The 23594-nt window shown below is 42.5% G+C and overlaps 1 protein-coding gene across 1 annotated transcript in view; it reads right to left on the bottom strand.

Annotated features, from left to right (window-relative positions):
- Nucleotides 1-7487: 7487 nt before the first annotated feature.
- LOC119008898 (protocadherin-16-like) overlaps nt 7488-23594 on the bottom strand; it is an 82934-nt gene continuing 66827 nt past the window's right edge. The window contains exons 7-21 of the mRNA XM_037079624.1: nt 22990-23177; nt 22805-22901; nt 22215-22372; nt 19948-20788; nt 17213-17452; nt 16276-16401; nt 15918-16127; nt 14952-15815; nt 14734-14847; nt 14439-14650; nt 13987-14138; nt 13208-13338; nt 12644-12930; nt 12388-12529; nt 7488-11885 (exon numbers count right to left, since the gene is read on the bottom strand). Of these exons, the coding sequence (XP_036935519.1) occupies nt 9298-11885; nt 12388-12529; nt 12644-12930; nt 13208-13338; nt 13987-14138; nt 14439-14650; nt 14734-14847; nt 14952-15815; nt 15918-16127; nt 16276-16401; nt 17213-17452; nt 19948-20788; nt 22215-22372; nt 22805-22901; nt 22990-23177 (6350 nt within the window). The 3' untranslated portion in view covers nt 7488-9297. The remainder of the gene's footprint in view (nt 11886-12387; nt 12530-12643; nt 12931-13207; nt 13339-13986; nt 14139-14438; nt 14651-14733; nt 14848-14951; nt 15816-15917; nt 16128-16275; nt 16402-17212; nt 17453-19947; nt 20789-22214; nt 22373-22804; nt 22902-22989; nt 23178-23594) is intronic.

Raw genomic sequence — 23594 nt, 5'->3', positions numbered from 1 at the left:
GAGTGTAGACCTTCAGTACCTCTTGATTAAGTTTACCTGAAAGTGCTGCCACACAAAATGCCACCTACATCAGCACTGACATCAACAAGTTTCCCCTTCCTGTTTGGACTATTAAGGAAATGAAAATGTATGTTTAGGAGTTGAGGGTCGGCAGGTACAATCTTTTGGCCTGATGGTAGTGTGTGAGGAATAATAGCAGGATGTCCAGAATCACCATGTTTCTTTGTTTTTTTGTGTACAAGCACTATTAATTTCATTTAGAGCACCACCAATGACAATTTTGCATTTGAGACTCATCAAGTGGATAACAAGAAATTTGTCTTGGATAATCTGAACTGATATTGTACCTTAATATACTGGATATGTATGTATAGGAAATAGAATAGGAAAAGAAGCTTTGTTTTGACAGAATCAGTTGGAGGCTCAGTGGTTTTCCTAACCCTCTACAAGAAATTTCCCATCACAGAATCCGTGATGGGAAACACTTCGTCATCAGTGCAGCAGCACACTGCTGTGAGTCATTATACTCTACAACCACAAAGCTCTCCATTTTCATTCATGTTATTGTGTGTTGGCCCTTCAGACTGACAGACTGCAGCATCTCTTGCCCAAATTGGCGTAATTACAACAGTTGTCATTACAAACTCAGATTAGTTGTCAGCCTTAATACCCCTACATAAAAGCCTTAAAAAACAGTTACATCATCAGCATTTCATTACAGTATTTATCAGTACAAGAGCCTTTGTAATTTTTTTGCTTCTTTTTAACTGAGCAAAGGAAATCTCAACGTGGCATAAACAGACATTGTCATCACAGTCAGAGAGGATAACAAATTCATTATGGCCAGGGTTTTTTTTTTTACTTGCCACGTCCTCATTGTTTTACTGACACAACAAATGCGCCATAGAAATAGGTTTGGAATTTCAGTGCATTTACAAAGCACTCACTCGCTAAATGCACAAAATTCAGAGCTGTCATATCCTTGTATAGTAAGTACATTACTCTAGAAACAAGTGAAAACCGAAAAGAATATATTCACAAATATGTCACACAATACACGCCTCATACATAATTTATTGAATTCCTATCTCATCGTCTGTCTCCTCCACAAACCGCTATACACAATAACTGCAGCAAATCATCAAGGCAGAGTGGAATGAAGCCATAGGCTGCAGCACGCCTACCAAACAATGCCTGATGATAATGAATTATCAATGAAGGATGGATTTAAATGCAGTCATTTAATCATGCCGAATTTAAGACAAAAGTTAAAAAGGGGCGAAACAAATCAAAACAAAGTAAAGCCTGAAACACAAGCAGATGGCCTAGTAATGGAAAGCAGGTTGGGCTGGTTGCTAAGTGACAAGGGCTAAGATGAGGGTCCATAGTTTTGGCCGCGGTTTTGCAGGAAAAACACTTCTCCTCCCTAGTCTGAGCCACCCTCTTTCCCCATAGTGCTGTGGTTCTGACGCTGGCGGGGCAGGACAGGAGGCAGGCCTGGCCAAATGAGAAACAGACCCCCTTCACCCCAGTATTGCCTATTTCTCCCTGTGGCTTTTTTGTTTTCAAAGAAAAAAAGAACGCTCTCCAAAAATAGATTTGGGGCTCGCGTGCCAATGGGTTTTGAAACCTTTTTTTCCACTCCCTCTAGTCACGCAAGTAGCCTGGCAAGACCTTGAAGAGAGAGCAGGGGAAAAAACAGAACTCGTAAGAGACAGGACGATCAGAGGGGGGAAAAAAGTCTCTCCAGAGTGTTTGGAGAAAGGATTGTGGTAAGCTGAGGATGGAGCATCCCTGGAGCCTGGTCCTCTGTTGAAGGAACAGGGAGCAGAGACTTCCGTGCAAGCTGCAGGTATGAGGGGTTTATGGGTAATCCAAGCGGGTGCAGAGAGACCTTTCTCTGGTCTGGCCTCATTTTAACTGGACGGTAGCCTGGGCTTCTCCAGAAAAGAGTCTGATCCTTACCAAAGGGCCTGCAGACAAAGCAGCTCACACCCGTATGCAAAGATTCCCATTCGTTATGTTCATGAGCCCATATCCTTCACTAAGATTCACTTCACAACTGACTGATTTCTGCAGCTGGTATTCATCTTTTATCTGTCACATCATATATTATGTCATCAAGATGAGATCACTGCTGAGATTATAAAAAAAGACATTATCTAGCCCTAGTTAACTACCTCTGAAAGCGTGCCTATTTTGGTTGCTTCATTATAGAAAGTGCTTTTGAACATAAGACAGTGAGAGGGACCCATGGCACAAGCTCTTGTGCAGAGGCCATGTTAAAACCATTATATCCTCCAGTCGTTATAGTCATTATGCCTTCAGCTCTACGTAAGCTCTGCACTGCTAAAAAGCATGAAAGGAACGTCTCTAGAATGTCTGAGTAAGAGTTAATTTTTTTGCTTCCTTTAAGGTCAGGTAGGCACGCTGCCTGCAACATCTGACAATGTGTTTCCTGTCCTGTGCCACAGTGCCTTCATCAGACAGATATCCCACTGCACAGATATAGGATTGAGTGTACAGTATATTCACTTTCAAATAACTTTAAGTACTTTTATTATTGTAAATTAGGGCTGAGCAATATACGGATGTTATATCGTTCTTGTGATAAGAGACTGTATAACTTCTTGGATTCTGGATCTCATGATATTGTGATATGTCTACGTGTTGTCTTTTCCTGGTTTTAAAGGCTGCTTTACACAAAAAAAAAAAACATTGATTATTTCTCTCTCACCTCATATTCTAACTATGTTAGAATACAAGAGAGAAGCCTGTTTACCAAGACTATAAAAAGGAATAAAGGCCTCGATTATAAAGCAAGAGTCCATGGCAAAACAGTGCTACATTATACACATTGCATCATACATTACCAGCCTTTTGTGATGACAGGAAAGCTTGAAATCCTGTTCATTAGCTGGCAATTCCAAATCAACCAAATCAGATTTGGACTGCAAGTCTTTTCCTCTGCAAACAGGAAACTTCTTAACAGGGACCTTTAACATTACTGTGTTAACCCCAAGATTGTTATGTTACAGGTTAATTTAAAAGTTTGACCTGTTGCACTCTGGGTAACTATTTACTGTTTGACTCACCTGCCAGTGCCTGGTAGTAATTTAGTTGCCAAGAATAATTTTTCACTGACCAAAGAACCATTATTTTGGTAAAACTACACCACCGCCCCCATTTTCTGGGAGTCAGGAAGTTAAATAATGTCAGATTAAAATCAGACAACATCTTGATGAAAAACATTGCTTCCTCGGTTATATAATGGATCAGGTTTGTAATTCATCAGAAAGCGTAATCTTGCATATCCAGACCACCATCATGACACAGAACTGCAGAGAAAGTCAAGCTCAACTAAAAAGGACGAGATATTGTGTCCTAACTCACATACTATTTGTATTCAAGTACCGAGAGCAATAATTAAAGGCAGCTAGCCACTAGCTGTCTCGCTAGCTGTCAGCAACCAGGTTTCATGCAGCCAGTTTCATCTCCACACACCTCTTTGCCCACTTTTGGATTAGCCGAGAGTGAAGGGGAGTCAGGAGCCAAGATGTCAGGAGCAATGACACTGAGCATCACAATGACTCTTCAGAAGTCTGCATGAATGAAAACTATTTAATAATAATAGTAATAATATCATATATTATATTTTATATCATTTTCTGAAGTGCTGCTCCTGGTGAATGATTTGCAAGAGGTCTGTAAAGTTATAAAGAAAAACACTTAATTCCTTTGAGACATTGATAGGAGCATTTTATTTTAGAAACATATAAACAATATTAAATGTGACATCAGATGTTTACAGATTTTAGAAAAAGTAATAGTGTAATTATGCAAGTTACACAGTTCCTGCTTGCATAGCTGAAATAAGCTGCACCTGAACCTTGATTCTACCTGAGCAGTAATAAATCATTCGCTTATTGTGTTGCAAGAAAAAGACAATACTGCATCTACTCAGAAGAGCGCTATACTGGCAACAAAGGGAAATCATTCAACAAAGCATGAAATTAGTTCATTAGCATATTCTTTGATCAAAGTGTGGAACTGATCAATATGAATACCAACACTTCTGTTCTCCAGCCAGTTCAACGATTTCAAAGCCTGGATGGTTTCTCTGTGAAAAAGCAGCTTATAGCATGAAGACCATGCACACAGGTAGCTTACTGGCAACATTCACATAGAATACAAATGACTGTGCTTCCACAAGTGTAAGGCAAATTTGTGCCTCTGAATGTTTTTCTTCTTATTCTTGTCTATCATGAAACATGATACCAACCTCCAGCTGAGATCTGAGAACTGTGAACAACAAGGTTCAATGTTAATTGAGGAAAGGCCTGCCAGCCTCTCACAGCTTTCCAAAAAAACTTCCTTGTCAACCTGCCAGCAGACTTGTATGTATTCATGAACACATGCTGATTTATTCACACCGGTGTAAGGCTGTGGTTAAATTTTGATTTGACTTGTTTAAGAATCAGCAAATTTCGAGAAAATGGTTTGATAGTTTCCAGACTGAAAAGCAAAATGCGCACTGGAAGTAAACTGCAGTTGCAGGTTTAAAAAACACAGAGATAACAGATTTTTTTAATACCACATGCACTTGAAAGTAATGTCAAAGAGACACAGGTTGAAGCAGTGTGTCAGTGAAGGTAACAGGGCAGCCTGGCTCTACAGATTGCATGTTAACAGAGTAGCCTCCAGTGTATCCACTTTGTGTTGACGGGAAAATGATAGATTTCATTTGGTTTACGCAGAGCCTTTAATTTCAGCTTTGAGTAATGACTTGGCTTATGCCCTCTTTCTCATATCATCTGAGATCTGTTGTGTACACACTGGCCTCTGATCCTAGGTGCTCGGTTTGGGTCACAGCAGCCATCTCATAACCTGAGTCTGCTATGACACTCAAGCTAAGTGTATCATCAACGGGCTGTTCAATCCGGCCAGCTCCGCCCATGTTTCCAGTCAAGGGACCAAAACTGCACACATGATTTCACCTCTTTGTGCATGTGTGCGTGCGTGTAATTGCTCAGTATACCGCAGGGTTTAGGTTTCAGCTCAGTATCCAGTTGGAGGCAGGCCTAAGAGCGGACAAGCAGCGCTGGTCCAGTTTCAGCTCTGTTTCATCAGGCAGCAGGAGTGTTGTCCAGCCTCCGGCAATATTAAGGTGATGCAATGAGTTTTCATGACAGGTGGGGCTGGATACGAAAAATAACACTATTTAGTAACAGTGTTGACATGCATTAATTCTGAAATGTGCAAGTTCAAAAGACCTCTGATGAATGCATTTCTAGAGAGAGCAGTTATTATTGCACCACTTGAACTTTCTGCTGGTTGATAAAAGTTCATTATGTTAAAACAAGAGATGACAGTTTGTAGTTTTTTATGATGTTTTCGTTAGATCACTGTATCATTTGAGAGCCAATATTATGTTTTAAACACAGAGGTTTTATGTACAATATGAAAACATTCTAGTAGTATTAAACCCCGAGTGGAGACGTACAAATTGCCCTTGTTGTTATGAGTTTCACGATCTCTGGAATAGAAATCGAGGGCAATTAATAAAAACAGCAAAACATACTTCAGATTTCCAAAGTAGCAAAACATAGATAAGTGCACGGACGATAGCAGAGAGGTAATGATAATTTATCATTGATGTCGGTTATGCAGATACGCCTAAAGATTAAAATGCGAGATTTGCACATTAGTTTGGTGTGGTCACTGTTACATGATGAATGACTTCTGAGCTGCAAGACGTAATGTGAATGAGATCTTTGGGCAAAACAGATGAAAGGGCAGTGACAGAATAAGAAATACGGCTGGCTCTATCTTGATATGGTGCCATTCTAAATAAACAAATATAAGAATGGAATAAGGAAAATCTGAACATTTCATGTGAAGCAGGTGAAGGTTATATTTTGGGTTTGCTCTGATTCAAGACCTCGTGTTTGTCTTAATCAGTGCTGGAAAAGCTTCAGCGAGAACATTTAGTGTATAGAAGGAAATGTGCGTGTTTTCTTTTTTCATCTGCTTTTAGTAGAGCTATGCGTATCTGTAAAGCCATTACTTCAAATAATTTAATATAGCATTGTGTTTGTGTTACATCATATATAACTATCAAGTTCTAAATAACACTTAATGGCTATCATTAAATCAAACATAGTTTAACCTGTGAAGTTTGGGACAACACTGGGCCTGGTGGAATTTCTGTCCAATAATTAAACAGATAATTTTGAGTTGCAGAGTTTATACACAGGTTAGTGCTCATGACTTTGGCTGTAGGTGTGAGATGCCAGAAAATACTACTGAGCCTTCTGCGGTATCAGAGGAGCCTCATTTCAGCCCAGTCACTAGAATAATGTTGACAAATGTCTCTACACAACTCTTATGTAGCTGATGAAGGTTCTCAGTCATCCAGGTCACAGAACTCCTAAATGCTGTTTAGGAAATGTTTCAGTTTCATGTTGACATTTCACCTCTAATCCAAGAGGCTTCTTCAGTTTCAACTAACTGGAGGCAAGTTGCAGGCTTAAAATCCTGTGTGGAAATGTCCTTTGTTAAGAGTTTCACATTTGTGAGGGCCACTTGTGAGTGTTGACTAATCTGTCCTTCAGGTGGGTTTCTAGGTGAGCCCATGTGTGAATGGTAGTTAAGCAGGCTGAGGAGGGAACTCAGAACTGCAGTGTGGGTGGGTGAAGTGCGTAAGTAATGTCGTAGGCCACCTCCTCTGCTCAAAGTAGGCCATTTCAGTTTGACAGAGATGGATTCTTTTACTCTTCTTTCAAACCATCTGTCTTCTCTGGCATGGATGTTTACACTGTTGTCCTCAAAGGAATGATTTTTCTCCCTCAGATGTCAGTGGTTGTTTTGTCTCCACGATGTACAAATTGTGCTGCCCTGGCTGGTTTGAACAGCATAAACTACATTACTCTGCTTATGGCTGTTTTTTTTTGTCCTTAGGATGATCCAGTTTCTTCCTCAGCGTGTTGAGAAGTTTGAAGTGAACCCGGATTTGATGTTTATTGAAGATCTCACAATGTAAACGTCTTGGTTTGGTTTAGGCACAAAAACAAATAGGTTAGGGTTAGGAAATCATTATGGTTTGGCTCAAAATACTTTGGGTCTCAAAAATGACCAGATGCATTAAATTAGGTTACTACCCTAACCCAAAAATATCTAGAGGTATCACCCTTAGAAATGTTGAAAAAAAGCCTCAGAGTAGAGCACTGGTTATGTCTTGTGATTTGGCAAATGTCGAGACACTGCCCTCATGTTTCCACTTAAATTAGACTCTTTCTTTGCTAAAGCATTGGTTATCTTCTTTTGTATTGGTTCACTTATAATCCAAAATCATATATATCCATGGACTCATTATACATAATAACTGTTATGATATGATTCATTTTCATACATTACTATCATTCTGTGCAGAGAAAGAAAAAAAAACAGAAGAAACAATGAGTTCACATAAGTACTTTAATCAGGCACTTTTTGCTCAAAACATTTCTCTGGAGTCTAGAATACTGTATGTATGAACATTTGGAGGAATTTCTCTTTTTCTGCTATGGCACCATTATACAGTTTGGACAAACATGAATGTAAGTGGTAAAAAAAACAAAAAACAAAAAAAAAAACAAAACAATACAAACAATAAGGTACCTTCATTCTATCAAATAGGTAGTGTTCATGTATGTTTGGCCATGGTCAAAATAGCATCCTTGTAAATAATTTACCAAGCCTTTCAGCCTCTGAAGTCTACCTATAAAATAAATAAAAAAATACTGTAGAATGTTAGTGTTGTTTAAGATAATGTTATTGAGAGTCTAAAACTGAGGGTTCAAGCAATGAAATACTTTTAGAAATATTAGAAGGAGAGGGGAATCTGCATTTAAGCCATGGTAGGGCTCAGGGTAATTATTGATGCAAATTTATACATCATTTTGTAAAGGCTGCTGAAAAAGCAATTATCATCATGAATGTATTTTTGATGTAGGCATCTGTGTGAAAGCATTATGTGAATTATGGCTGGACATGTACATTATATGCACTTCTTCTGGTAAACATTCTGTGGTGGCGTTTGAACATTCATAAATATATACTTTTTCATACTTCCTTCATACCAAATGTAACATTTGTTAGCATTACTTTTAATCCTTATAGTATTCTTTATAGTGATATTGAAAAGAGGGGACAAGTGTGGTCCAAAATAACATTCATTACAGTTTGTCAGTAAATCTATACATTAAATCTGCACAAAAATGAGAAGAACCTTCTGAAAATGTCAGTGCCAGGATAGCACTGAGTTAGAGCTTAAGTGTCTTAAATACTTTACCGAGGAACATTAAATGAGTAGACAAATGACCAAGACCTGCTTACATTCTCTGTAATTAATAGGCTGCTGATAAGAGCAAATCATTTTACATTTACCACATAGCTGCTCAATGTTCTCCCTCACATGAATTATTTTCACAATGCAAAATGAAAGCAGTAAGGCTCACTGTGAGAAATAAAAGCAAGGGCACCTGAAGGACAGGATCATTGGATGTCAGGTTTCATTTTCCACCGCAGAAAAAATGAAGAGACGCATGGTGAGGACTAAGACAACTTCAGCATTTCACATTCATGATTACCTTTTGATGTGAGATCAAACACTAGATTCGTAGAATAACTGATCGCACAATACTCCGCTCTGAATGATGTTTCATTTGTTCAAGACAGGACGTCTCTTCCACTGTACATATTTACAATAATCTGTTACAAAAATCCATAGCTCATAAAGCATTAATGAAGAGCTTCATTTAAAACCACAATGTTAAGAATAACAAGAAATAAAACCAACTTACAGTCTAACCGTGTACAGTACAGGCAACAAATATACAAATATAGAAATATATTCTGAGGTTTTAGCAACCTATTGACACTTTTATGCCATTTCTTGTCAGAAACCACATGTATGTATAAAAATATAGACAATGCTTTTGTACAAAATATTGACATCATGTATGAATCTCCATTTGAATGTGCAAATTAACACTGATCAACAGAAGAATAAGGAGCTTCTTTCACAAACACACGTAAAAAGGCATAGTCCATTTTGGCCTGTTAGTCATGTAGTTCAGTTTTTCTTCAGTGAGCACCACAATCAATTCAGCTATTTTGACTTTGTGTCCTTCTTCTCTTCAGAAAGAGAACAGAAAAGAGAAAAGTGTTGACTCATCTTAGGTTGCAGCCCCTGTGGTTATACAGTAGAACAAGTCTGGGACAGCAATGACTCAGAATTCACTTTGACTTTAAAATTTAAATCCTCAGCTCTGCCTCCTCACTGTGTTCCAAGTTGTGATCAGTTGTGCTGATCATTGATGCAGAAGGGCCCTGGGAGACACTAAAGGGTGTGATTGCGGGAGAACGTGTTGCCAGCGGTGAGAGAGAGGGGGAGAAACTAGGAGACATGGCGACTGAGGAGATGGATCCCTCAGCGCTGAGAGGAGATCTTCTTAAAGAGGCCAAGTGGGGGAATGTCCTCCCGACGGCAGGCTTTGGAGGTACAGTTTTGGCCCCAGGGTGGGCCACAGAAGTTATGAGAGGTGGGGGGTCGATTCTTGACTCAGCCTTTGCCTTGTGATGAAATGATCGGCGAGGATGAGGAGGAGCTGTTTCATCTTTTAAACGTGCTATCTCAGTAAAAACGTTAGCTAAGGGTTGGAACTGTGGACACCAGTTTAGCAGATAGTCCCAGTTATAGCTGCCCCTCAGCTCCTCATCACTGGCCACAATGGCTGTCAGGGAGCCATCCACAGCAGGCTTTCCACCCTCTGGGAACGTATAATCTTTAGGATGGGAGATGCTGAGTCCTCGTCCCACACCCACATACCCACCCCCCTCATCCCTGTAGACTGGCACCTGGCCAGCTAATAAAGTACCACTCACACTGCCCAGTTTCTTCCCTCTGAACCAATCTATGGAAGGCTCACAGGACACGTCTGATAGCTGATCTGCATCCTGCTGGATCCCCGAGTCTGGTCCCCGGGCAGAGATGCGCTCCTGCATGGAGGAGGAGATACTTGACACTCGAGGGTATTCATTAATCATTCTGATCTCATCATCCTCTGCTGCCTCTGCCTCTGCTGAGCCACGGCCACTGGAGTGGGAGGGATCGAGGGATCCTCCACGAGTGTATGGACCCCCACTGTTGCCACCCTGATCAGCTGTGTATCCAGGAAGAGCCTGATGGTAAATCATTTCATTTGCGGCTATTTTTGTTTCCTCAAACTTGTGCAGCATGGTGCCTGCCGCTGGTGTTCGCTGATGTCCTTTTTTCTCCTTCTTGTGACGTCTTAATTTAACGAAAAATAGCGCCACAGCAATTATTATTAGTATGACTATGGTCCCAAGCGAAACTGCAATGACGCTGACAAGCAGCATGTTCATGTCTGTGTTGAGACCAAAAGTTGTGTGGGTCACATCTACAGTAACTTTGGCCACTGCTCTGCGGGACGTCTCTAGAGGACTGTGAGCAGTGACATCCAGTGTCATTAGACGCACCTCTCTTTTAGACCGACTCACATGTCTACTGTAGCTGTCCATCTTCAAGGAAATTGCTCCTGTTGATTTATTTACTTCAAAATAAGGCGAACTTTCTGCTAGGGAGTAGAGGACAATGCCATCCACCCCTCCATCCTCATCTCTGGCTTGCACTTTTCCAATAATCTGACCGGTCTTTGCTCCTTCAGGCACTTCAAAAGAGAACTCTGAGGAGGTGAAAACTGGATCATATTCATCCTCCCCTGTAACATAAACCTGCACTGTTACAGTCGCAGAATAGTTGCCAGCATCCAAGGCAACAGCCACAAAATGGAAGGAGTTAACTTTCTCATAGTCAAAAGTGGCGTGAGTTCGGACTTCTCCTGAAGTTTGATTGATGAGGAAGGCCTCTTTTCCCTCTTTAGAGTCTAACATGTAGTACCTTAACTGTCCAAAAACACCTCTGTCATGGTCGATTGCATGCAGCATGGTGACTAAGGCATTCTGGGGTTGGTTTTCCCTGATGCTAGCAGTTAATTGTTTGAGGGGAAAGAAGGGCCGGTTATCGTTAATGTCCTTCACCTCGATACTGACTGGGGCCAAAGCATAGTGCACTTGACCGTCGGTAGCCTGGACAACAATCATATGGGACGACTGTCTCTCGCTGTCCAGAGGTCTCTGAAGCTTCAAGGCTCCAGTCCACTGGTCTACCTGGAAAAGGCCTGTCTCGTCCCCTGAGCTTATGGAGTACTGCACCTCTCCATTGGGAGCAGAGTCTGGATCTGTGGCAGATAGATGCAAAATCTCTGTCCCTGCTGCTGCACCCTCACTCAGTGCCACACTGTACTCTGCTCGGCTGAAAGCTGGAGGGTTGTCATTGGCATCTGTAACACTGATGAGGATAGGCACGCTGGAGCTCCGCTGAGGGATTCCACGATCTGATACCACAACAGTCAAGTTATAACTTGGCACTGCTTCAAAGTCCAGCTCCTCCACCAGGATCAGGCTGCCGACTGTCTGGAAGCCCTGCCCCTCCAAGAAGCGCACACTACTCTCAATCTGGAAGGTATTACCTGAGTTGCCACTGGCAATAGCAAAATCAAAACCACAGTTGTCCCGCGACAGATCTCCGTCCACAGCTTCTAAGGTCAGTACAGTTGATCCCGGCAGCCCATCTTCAGACAAAGTGGCTCTGTATTCTGACTGGTGGAAGATGGGGGCGTTGTCGTTGACATCAGACACTTGTACTCGGACAGTGGCAATGGATGAAAGGGATGGAGTGCCCTGGTCCCGCGCCTCAATTAGCACAAGGATGGAGGGATTCTCAAAATCAAACTCAGTTCTTTGGTTGACGAACAGAGTACCTGTGAGGTTAACACAAAACATGGTCATAAACAGAGCAACCAAATTTAAATCTTGTGTTGTTCATTAGATACTGTGGTTTCACAATTAAAGAAGTAAAAATGGATGATTCAAATAAATAATTTAATTATGATTAATTTTTGTAAACACTGTAGTAGCTTTGGCCTCATGCTGTTGAAAGGAACAATATATGAAGCAAAAGAATTGCATTTGACAACAGCAAGGAGAATAGCCTGAGGCAAAAGGAGTTTTATAACACACTTATTTTTAGATGCTATCTCAAGCACAACATCTGAGGTAAATAACATTAAATCCGACTTTGAATGTCTTTTAATGAACAAAATGATTAAATATTGTGCAATGCCTGCTGCAAATGTGTCCAAACCCCAAACGTGCATCCAAGAAGAGCCTTAGGGGATAACACTTTTTATTAAGGGTAATTAAGGGGAGCTCTGGGTGGAAAACAGTTAGAAACAATCATAAATGTGCTCACAGTAACCTTACCATTGCTTGGGTCTATGTAGAAGACGCCCTTGGTTGATGACATAACCCTGTAGGTAATCTTCCCGTTCTCCCCAGAGTCACAGTCAGTGGCTGTTAGTGTGATGAGAGCACTGCCTGCTGGGAGGTGCTCTGAGACAGTCACCTAAAGAGAAACATATAATATAGATAAATGTTCTGTATATCCATTACAGTTCAGCTATTTACATTCTAACTCTCTAAAATGTGGTGGTAAATAGAGGTGTGAATGTATCTGTACCTGATATAAGTCTTGAGTAAATGCGGGGGCATTATCATTCACATCATCCACCAGCACAGTGAGGTTGGCCTCGCTTTGATGTTTGGAGTCGGATGAGCGGACGGTCAGAGTGTACCACGTCCTTTCCTCATAGTCCAGCGGGCCAGTCAGAGACACTCCTCCCCCATAACGATGAATCCCAAACATGCCTTGGCTGTTTACATCCAGGTGAAGTGTATAAGAGAGGGCTGGCCCTGAGTCCACATCATTTCCTGTCACCTGTGTGATAACTGTGCCAATCAGAGTATCTGTATGTGTGTGGGGAGGCAGGAGAAAAGGGGAAGAAATTTAGGTTGCTGCTGAAAAAAAAAAGTCCTATTTTTTTTTTTCTTTATTAAGAAATATCCTGCCCTGGAAAGTCTTGATCTAACAGACAGGAAATGAACAGAGGAACTTGGCAATAGCTTGTTTCATAATAGGTTCAGACTTTTCTCATTGAGCCACACTGAGTGAGCTGCCAGGGAGTGTGATATGAGGCTTTATGATAAGATCACTGGGCTTACTTCAACTGTGATGTCGACTTACCCTCAGGCACTCGGATCTCCCGAGGCAGAGGAATCATGGGGCTGTTGTCATTGAGGTCAATGATGATCACAGTGAGGGTGGCAGAGCCTGCCAGCCGCGGGGTTCCTCGATCTGTGGCCGTAACAACAAGCCTGGCGCCACAAAATGAATGTCAGTGTATGAACTTTTGACCTTGTTGTGTAAAGTTTCACCCACCAGCAAGATCAACTTATCATTATTTTTTTTAAATGAGCATTGGAAGATATTTCTTTTTTTTTTTTTTTTTTTAAATAATAAGTCGTGTTCTCCCTTTTTTTTGTTATTTTTCAAAAATCTGGAATTTGTATTTCCAATATGAAAATTTACTCGAAAAATCAATCGAAGGGAAGTTGTTTAAAATCTGCTTTTAAAAATACAGGGCCAATATGACTTTTTATAACTGTGACAACAATTTTCTGAGCAGTCCTTGTTATAAGAGGACCTGAAGTAAAGTGCAGTTCAGATTATCTTCTTGCAGGCAGGAAAATGTGCAAACAGGTTTCAAATAAAAGTTTAAACTGATCTACTCTGTTTTTTTTTTTGTTTTTTTTTTTAAGAAAGAAAACTGGGAATTTCTAATAAAAATATGCACAAAAATGGGCTTTAACCTTCAAACAAGGGATATTTGTGAGGGGAAATGAACGTTAACACACTGATAACAAACAATGATGCGTTGAGGGCAGAGCAGAGCTGAGAAGAGCCACATGGCAGGAAGTGATTATAGACAAAAAGAAAAAAGAGAGCAAATGAGCAAAACTTACTTTGTTTGTGTCCAGATCTCCCTGTCCATTATGGCTGCAGTGGTGATGCTGCCGGTCAGTGGGTCTATCTTAAACAAGCCGCTCATGGATGATGACCTGATAGAGTAGGTCACCTGACCATTTTGACCCTGGTCCAGGTCATCTGCAGCAACCTGAGGAAATGATCACCCAATTAGGGACACAAAAATATAGAAATATATGCAAAGGCTGTTACAGTGTAACATGAACTAGTGAGCAATATTGGACTTGGAAGTCAGGAGTTCATAAAAATAGGCTTCATGGCACAAGCGATTCTGTAATATTTTCATTTTGCAAACTGAGGACACTCATTCATTTCTCCACAGTGCTAAAACTATCCAGATTTCTGAGCTTGAGTTATTTTTTTCACTCCACAACTTCACACTTAAACAACAGCCAACCATAATACATGTGTGGGGACCAGGCTACCGCACCTGGATGATCGGGAAATCGTAGCCTTGTGCCTCTCTAATGTAGGCTACATAGTTCTGGAGTTGGAATCGTGGCAAGTTGTCATTGACGTCCTGCAGGATTAAGTTGACAGCCATGTAAGAGCTGGAGGATGCCGTCTCAGCTTTCACCACAAGGCGGAGTTTCGGCGTCTCCTCGAAGTCTATCCCTTCAGATTTCTGGACCCATATTTCACCTAATTCACAAAAATAACAATGAGTCACACTGTAGATTTGGAAAACATCGTTTTGTAGTGGATGCTGCCATGTCTGCACTTACCAGTAATGGGGTTTATTCCAAAGGATTGCATTCTGTTTCCACTGAAAAGACTGTAGCTGATGCCTGTCTGGGAGCCATCAGGGTACTGGGCCTGGGTTTGTGTTACTACTGTGCCTGTAAGATGAGGAACACAAACTGCTGAAACATTTTACTTCTACTAATCATTTTATACGTTCACCAATTTCCAAGTAAAGGTAGGAAATGTATATCACTCCAACCTTTAACAGCATTCTCCTGCAGACTGACATCTCGTGCCGTGCGGGAGAAGCGAATCCCCCTGTAGCTCTGTTCCCTGATATAAACAATAACCACCCCCAGGGAGGACTGAGCCGGGTTGCCCTGGTCCATAGCCTGAACTATCAACGTCCTTTGGCTTTGGGTCAGAGTCTGCAGCTTCTCTGTGGCCTGGATGTCTCCAGTCAGGGAGTTGATAGCAAAGCCCCTCACGGGGTTGGCAAAACGATAAAACACAGAGCCATTAGCCCCAAAGTCCTTGTCCTCTGCCCTCATGGTGGCCAGCACTCTGCGGCTGGACACGCTGCTGATGGAGATGTTCACAATAAGTGGGTCCTGAATGAAGAAGGGGGCGTTGTCATTCACATCCTGAATGTAGACGGTCACCTGAGCAGTGGAGTTACGAGGGTTTACAGGGGAAGAGTCGGTGGCACACACCTCAAAGGTGTAAGAGGCGGTCCGTTCTCTGTCTAGGGGTGCTGCAGTGATAATGCGACCTGTGTTCTGGTCTATGATGAACATGCTCTGAGAGCCACTGCTCAGATAATACACCACCTGGCTGTTGGGGCCCTGGTCCAGATCAATGGCTTTCACCTCCAGGACCAGTGAGCCAATGGGGACATCTTCTGACACATCTGCAGTGTAGCTGCTGCTCTCAAACTGGGGGCTGTGATCATTGATGTCCATAACAGTCACCTCAACTGTCACAGTGCTGCTGAGGGGGGGATGACCCTGGTCCTGAGCTGTGACTGTTAGCGTGTACCCAGGTCTTTTCTCTCGATCCAGAGGCCTTGACGTGGAAAGTACACCTGAGTGTCTGTCCAAGTGGAAGTCTCCAGATGAATCCCCTGAAAGAAGAGCAACAAAAATGGTTGTAAACAGATAGAATAATGAAAAGACAGGGGAGCAGCTGAGATGAAACTGAATCGTACAATAAAACAAATTCTCACCTGTAATTTTGTAGTTAATCTCCGCACTAGCTCCTGCATCCTTGTCAATGGCTCTCAGGGTGAACAGAGGCATTGCCTCTAGGTTTTCTGGCACCTCTATACTGTAGTAGAGGCGTCCAAAGAAAGGAGGATTGTCATTCTCATCAAGCACTCTGATCCTCACCGTAGCTTTGGCGTAATTGGGGGGAAGGCCTCCATCTTTTGCAAAAACTGTCAAAATGTAAGAAATAACCCCAGAGACAACCGCATTAGTTTGTAAGGAGATGGTGAACATGAAACATTTGAAATTCAGGAAGTGACTCTTAATATTGTGTATTTCAGAACAGTGTGTTAATGTAGGACACTCAGAGGACAGTACCTGTCACAGTGTAATGCTCCTGTTGCTCCCGGTCCAGTGACTTAGTGGTTGTTATTATACCTGTAACTGGGTTGATGTTGAAACCCTCCTCTGAGATACTAACATATGTCACCTGCCCATTGATTCCTGCAGAGTAACAAACCGTGACCATGTTATAATTCAATAATGGATTGTAAGCTTAGACAGTTACAGTGTTTGACCTGTAAACATTCAACAAAAACAACATTTAGAAGGTCTTTGGATATTCGTGTTAATAGCTTGTATGCTTATTTGTTTGTCTGTCATTAATTTTGCTGTCTAAGCATTTGGCAGTGACGGCCCTCCCTCAGGTGTCTGGATGCCAGATTGCGTGCTAGCTGAAAGGAGTCTGGCAACCTCACCTGTTTGTTTCACTGATTGCCTTTGGAGAGAAAGTTTATAATCCTTCTGTTTTATGTGCTTCTGACTAAGTCCAGGAGAATGCACCCCCCACCCCCACCCTACTGTGCAGTCCTCAATTAAAAACAACTGTTAATGTAATTTGAATACGTACTCAGCACATGACAGCTGAGAAGCATTACTGGCATTTTTGGTTGCCTTAATTGCTGAAACAGCACAATTTGATATCCATTAATGAAAAATATGCACACACACATGTGCATACAGCATGTCAGGGTTGAAACCAGGCATAATTTGGTTGACAGGTTTTTTAGGTTGCACGTTACTACATATGGTAAGCATTTCTATGTCAACATGTAGTGAGGACCTCTTATCAAAATAAAGTCATTCAAATGATGTAAAACAATGTGGAACTTTCTAAAACATAGAAACCTTTCCAATCAAATTTCAGTTTTAACCTTTAAATCTATTCTGACCTGCATATTAACAAGTCAGTTCTCACTGGGACCATGTTGAATGAAAAAATACTATAACATGTACCAAAGCTGCAGTATCTCACCTTGGTCCAGATCAGAGGCGGACACTGTTAACACACTAGTTCCTGGTGGCTGGTTCTCAGATATCTCGGCCTCGTACTGGCTCTCTTCAAACCAGGGCACCTCATCGTTAACATCAATCACATGGACACACAGCAGCTGGCTGGACGAGTGCTGGGGTATCCCATGATCCTCAGCGATTATTGTGAGGTTAAAGATGTCCTGCTCCTCACGGTCCAAAGGTTTGAAAATAGACAGAGAGCCTGTGGAGAGACGAATCAGGGGTGAAATGTGAGGAGAGATTTCCTGTATGTGTGTGTGCGTGTGTGCATTGGTGGGTGGGTGTACTTTATTACAGACCGTTTCACAGAGGCAGTTACACACGACAACTACAGTATGAAAGCATGCTATCAAAGGCAATAAAACATGCCACTTTCCACGGTTGTGTGTAGTTGAGTGATTTAAAAAGCAAGTGTGAAAAGTTGCCGTGTGAGGGCCAAATCAGAGCTAATCTCCTCCACACACACAGCTCTGCCTACCTGAGTGCTACCACCACCACCACCGCAGTAACAGCCCAACGGTCTGGCCACAGTTTACGAGATTTTCCATTTGAGAATGCCGCAGCCATCGAGAAAAAAAGCCGTAAACACACACTCTAGACACGCAACAGCCAGGCCTGCCGTGCTCTGTAGAAATTAGGGGCACCCTTGCCTTTTCATTATCCTGCCCTAAGAGGGTTGAGCTTGCATTGATTCAATTTCAATTTCATGCTTTAAAATGAGCTGCAACTGTTAAAGAAAGAGAAGAGCAGGGCTGTTTTGGTTTTAACTTCTTTTGAGCATGTTTGTATCTCACTAGGACTGAGATAACTTGCCCCTAAGCCTCTAATCTGGTAGGAATTACAGGCTGAAATATTTTCACCAAATTTGACTCCACTGTGATCCACCGCTGTATCCCTGGTCACTGATAGCACATGGGTAGAAAAAAGACAGTGGGAAACAGGGCAAAGTTTTATTTTGGATGTTTTCAATTCCAACATCTTAAGCCTAAGTGAGGTTTGTGGCGCCAAGACTTTGGATTGTAGTGTGAGGGTTAGCTGAGGTTGCTCAGACAACAAACACATCTTTCTTGTCTTATGCAGAAGTCATTTATCACCATTTGATGTGTTAATCCCTGAATAGTGTTGTCTTTTGCAAAGAAGCAATTCACCATATCTCCAGTGCACTCTCCCTTCGCTCCACAAGTGAAATTAATGGCCTCCCTTTTGACAATGACTGATGAGAATGTGCCTCACTCTGTGACTTTATATATTCCTAATAATAGCTTGACAGTCAACTCTCTATTGTGGTTAACTGTGATGCCAAAGTAATGAAAACAGAGTGTGCAGAGATGGTCACAGGTCCACAGTCACTGACCCCCAAACAGGAGCCATCCAGGTGCTCAGAGGATTAACTCTGTCATCATTCTAACAAATAACCAGTGTGTATGAAAACACTTCAAGGTGAGCACACTTTCTGTTGTAAAGCAGAAGCGGCATGCATGACAGCGCCTGAATGTTTCCATCCCTGAGTGGCTCCAGGGGGCACCCTGGTTGGTGACTTGAAGGAGAAGGCAGAGCCTCCGTTGACACGTGTCCCAAACACCACAACAAAGCCCACTGGACCAAATAGCCCAAGGTCAGCGCTGACTAAGTGACAGAGTCTCATGCAAGCACACAAACACATATGTGCATGCCTACACACACACACACACACACACACACACACACACACACACACACACACACACACACACACACACACACGTGCGTACACATAAACACGCGTAACTGATCCCTTCTCTAATGGTTCCCAGAAGCCCGGGCAGGAGGTTCTTTGGTCTTTCATGGGAATAGATCCACAATAACAGATGATAGGTTGTGTGTGTGCATGCTGGTGTGAGTGTGTGTTGTATATCTGGCACACTACTCTGTCTGTCTGGCCTCCAACTAGGAGAAATAAGTCATGAAAGGTGAAGCAAGAGTTGCGCCGTACTTAGACGTAAGCAGAGTATTAAAAGAGTTTGTGTGTGTTTATGGAGGAGGAGGTTAAGCGTTTGGTGGTGAGCTGAGTGGAAAACGGAAAGGTGAGTACACATGCGATGTAAGGTAAAATTTAGAGGTGGCACGATTTCTCAAAAAGTCTGTGTAAATCTCCAAGCAGAGGCGAACAGATGCAGATTCGCTTGTCCCCCTAAATCTAAAATATTTCAACTTGAGTGAGGGATAAGTGCTGGAATTCCCAACAGGTGCTGGAAATATAAAGATAGAGGACAAGCTACAATGTTTAGTGTTATCAAACCGACAGAAACAAAAAGGGCCTGGCAGATTATATTTAAACAAACAAAAGCACTGATGTCTGATAATACCATGTGCTATTTCTATATCGCAATATGTATGTGTGCCTCCAGTCTTCAAACGTTTCCAACTGAAACAAGTCCAGCTGACTACGATACAGCACTTAGATTCTTCCAAGAATTACCTGTTAGTGGCTGAAACACAGGGCAAGGCAAAACCTGCCAGAAGCCAAAAGGAGTACACATTGAAGAGGGGAAACTGACTCATCCTGAATATCCTGATTTCCTTTCCAAGACATTTCTCAGATGTATGACGTGCACACAGAACATGGATGTTTCTGAAAAACCTCAAATTATCCTCTACAACATTTTTTTTTTCTCTCCACTATCCATGTTTACCATATTGACACTGGGCTGGACTTACCAGTGTTAGGGTTGAGGCTGAATGTTCCCCCAGTGTTGCCTGACTGGATGGTGTAGGTCACTCTGCCATTCTCCCCTTGGTCTGCATCTCTGGCCATGACATACAGCGCCACAAAGCCCACCGGCTGGTCCTCCATCACACTGACAGCTGTTGGTGAGCTGAACACTGGTGGATTGTCATTCTCATCGGTTACATACACCCTCGCCGTGACAGAACCCCAGCGCCTCTGGCTGGCATCGTTGGCTGAGTCTGTTGCCTTTACAACCAGTATCAGGTTGGAGGTGACCTCATGGTCCAGCTCCTGGCCCAAAGACAGAACCCCAGTGGACGGGTCGAGGGTTAGTAGGCCGGGGATGTTTGGCCACTGGCTGAGAATGGAGTACCTCAGCTCGCTGTTGGGCCCACTGCCATCCTTATCTGTTGCCTGGAATGTATAGACGGACGAGCCGGGCTCCATGTTCTCAGAGATGACAACAGTGATGGGATCCTCTGGGAACTGAGGGGCATGATCATTGCTGTCCTCAACATCAATGTCCAAGTGGACCAGAGTGCTGCTCGGGGGGGCCTGAGAGAAGTCATCTACCTCAATCTTCAGGGTGTAGCGTGCATCTCGTTCATAGTCGAGAGGACGAGCCAGGTACACATCTCCGGTCAGGCGGTCCACGACAAAGGTCCCTTCTCGGTCCGTACCCCCAACCACTGTGTAGGTCACTTCCCCTTTCTCTGAGGTCTCTCTGTCACTGAGACGCACTGAGCCAATCACAGAGCCAGGTTTAGCCTCCTCCACAGAATTGAAGGATAGGGAGTGGGAATTAGAAGCAGGTCTGTTGGTGCTGAGAACCTGCAATAAAGAAGTAGTAGATTATGTGAGGACAGAGAAACATGACAGAGGATCTAATGTTTCATTTGGTTGCCCGGAGGTTTACAATTTTTCAATACCAAATATGAAAATATTTCATGGACTGGGAAAAGCAGAAACAGATTTTGTCCAATCCACTCACTTGTTCTGTATGTGATCAGTGGGAATAAATGAAACCAGCTACAAGAGGTTTTATAGACTTGAATAACATGCCTGCTAACCTTAATAACACTTAATCTGAAACTCATGCCGCTGCCAGGAAAAATAATAAAACAATAGATGAAAAAAGTAACACAATCAGAGGAGGAAATGGTGACAGGGTTTGAATTTAGGACTGGGAAACATTTCTGCACTGTGTATAGCTTTACACTCCCTTTGATGAGCAGTTCAAGTGTCTTCAAAGACTACGACATTGTTACTTCTCTCGTTTGTACGAAAAAGAGCACCATAAGTAATACATGCGACGCTGTTTTAATGAAACATTTTTTCCTTCAAGACGGCACTTGGGACGAGAACATTTAAACAGCTGTAAAGGGGCGAGTGAGAGGAAGAGGTCGTGTTGATCAAATTTTCAGCAGCATTACTGAGATACTCATAGATACTCAGCGCTGCGCCCTACAGCAGGGTTCCCACAGTAAGTAGGCCCTCAAAAAAAATAAGCTGTGTTTGTTGTGAAATCTTACATGACAAGCTGTAAAATTGGTTCCACATTAGATGGAAAAGGAGTGTTCCAGAAATAAGTTGGTGTATTCCTATCCTATCACTGACGGATTTAGAAAATCAGTTTGAAAAGATGATTAAAGGAAATTACAGAAATGCGTCAGCAGGCAAGAACAACACAGCGCTGTTTAATCCAATTAACTAATAATTATGACTTTCATTTTTGTGTTGTTGGAAAGGAAGAACTGGCAGTTACTGCAGCTGTTTATATGGCAACTCTATTTTCCTGGAACCTATAAACCACGTTCCTTCCAGGGTTCTTCCATTGTGTCCATTTTCTGCTCTATATTAAATATTAACTGAATTACCTTCAATGCTGTGTTTTTATGTGAGCGTACGGCCCTGCCGCTCATTTCAGAAAGGGCTACTGTATTAAAAAAGTGTTGAAGTCATTGAGTATGACCTTGATCAGAGCAGTCTACAGCTGGCCCTCATCACAAGCCAGCTGGGAGTATTTGATTCAGACCCACTTTTCCATTTCAGATAGAAATTTCCCCTTTTGAAAAGTCACAGGGGAAGAAAAGGGAGGGGATGGGAGGGAAGCTTGTCAGAAGTGAGGCTGATATGTCTGCAGCTAGTCTGAGGGGCCCAGGGACATGGATCCGCTCAGCGCTGAGACTATTCTTTGATATTAAATAGGTGAGTAGTGAGGGTGTTTGTGCAGGCCGGGCTCCAATGACAGACTGACCTGAATGGTGAGGGAGCAGGAGGTGCTGCGAGGGGGCAGTCCTCTGTCAGTGGCTGTCACCGTCAGCGTGTACTCAGCCCGCTCTGAGTGGCTGAGCGGGGATGATGAACGCAGCTCCCCAGTGTTTGGGTTCAAAGAGAAACGCTCAGCCCTGGGACCTGGGAGACACAGAGGGTCCAGACATTAACTAGAGACGATGTATGTGGGAGAGCAAATTAAACCCAGCAAGTCAGTTGTAGCATTTTGAAGCACTGAAGTGAAGCCAGACAAGAGTTTCTAATTAACTCAAACATGTTGTCAAAGTCTGTAGTATTGATACACATGGATGACAATGATAATCTATCTATCATTTACGGCAATTTTCAAGCAAAAATGTTAATATTTGCTGCATGGTTCTAGTTTTGTGAGAAAAGAAAACTGGTAAAATACATAAATACACAAAATGAATCAATAAAACAACAAACATATCCTATAATAATTATCCCCTCCATCACTTTCCTAAATCACTATGTGTAGCATATTTAACAGAAATCTTTCGATAGTTATTTTACACAAATGGATACGCTTTTGACTACCTGACAGTACTGTACCTGACAAAGAGTAGAACAGGGTGCCATTCTCTCCTTCATCAGGGTCTTTGGCCTGCAGAGTGCCCAGTAAACCCCCAGAGGATTGACCCTCTGTCACCTACAGATTGAAAATCCACATATATGTAATTAAAGATATGGAAAACTTCAATTTCTGCCTGTTGATGTTTTTGTGATTGTGACATTACCTGTATGATGAGGTTTTTGCCAGTCTGGCTGTGAGTGAAAGCAGGGTCATTATCATTGTCGTCCAGGACAGTGATGAAGGCGGTGCCTGTGGCGCTACGGGAAGGAGAACCTCCGTCTTGAACCACCACCACCAGCTGGTAACTCGACTGCTGCTCTCTGTCCAGAACAGACCTTGTACTGATCTCACCTGGGGAGAGAAGGGGGTGGATGAGAGGGATTTTAATGTGGGGGCACAAGTCCAGAGCACTGGAATAATGATGAGAGCCAGCAGGCTTTGATCAATGACACACAAGCCATAGACATCCACAGTGAGCAGATGTGCATGTACATGTGCACGCACACTCGTTCACACACACAACCAGAGGAATTTTGGAAGGTTGGCAGATGCGGTAGAGACAATTCTGAGTCTGTGTCTCCACCCACAGACTAACAGGCTCAGCAGGCCAATTAGAGCCCAGCAAGGTGCTTAGTGCTGCTGTCACCAGCATCTGACTAATTTATGACAGCAGGAGAGAGGCAACTGTAGTCTCTTATTTTTTTTTAGAGATGACTCAGTCAGTTATATTGATTGAGGGGTTTTTTTTCTTCTCAGAAATAATTTGAA

Source organism: Acanthopagrus latus, chromosome 2 (genome assembly GCF_904848185.1).
Source record: "Acanthopagrus latus isolate v.2019 chromosome 2, fAcaLat1.1, whole genome shotgun sequence".
Classification (NCBI taxonomy): domain Eukaryota; kingdom Metazoa; phylum Chordata; class Actinopteri; order Spariformes; family Sparidae; genus Acanthopagrus; species Acanthopagrus latus.
This window is presented reverse-complemented; position numbering and strand designations above follow the sequence as displayed.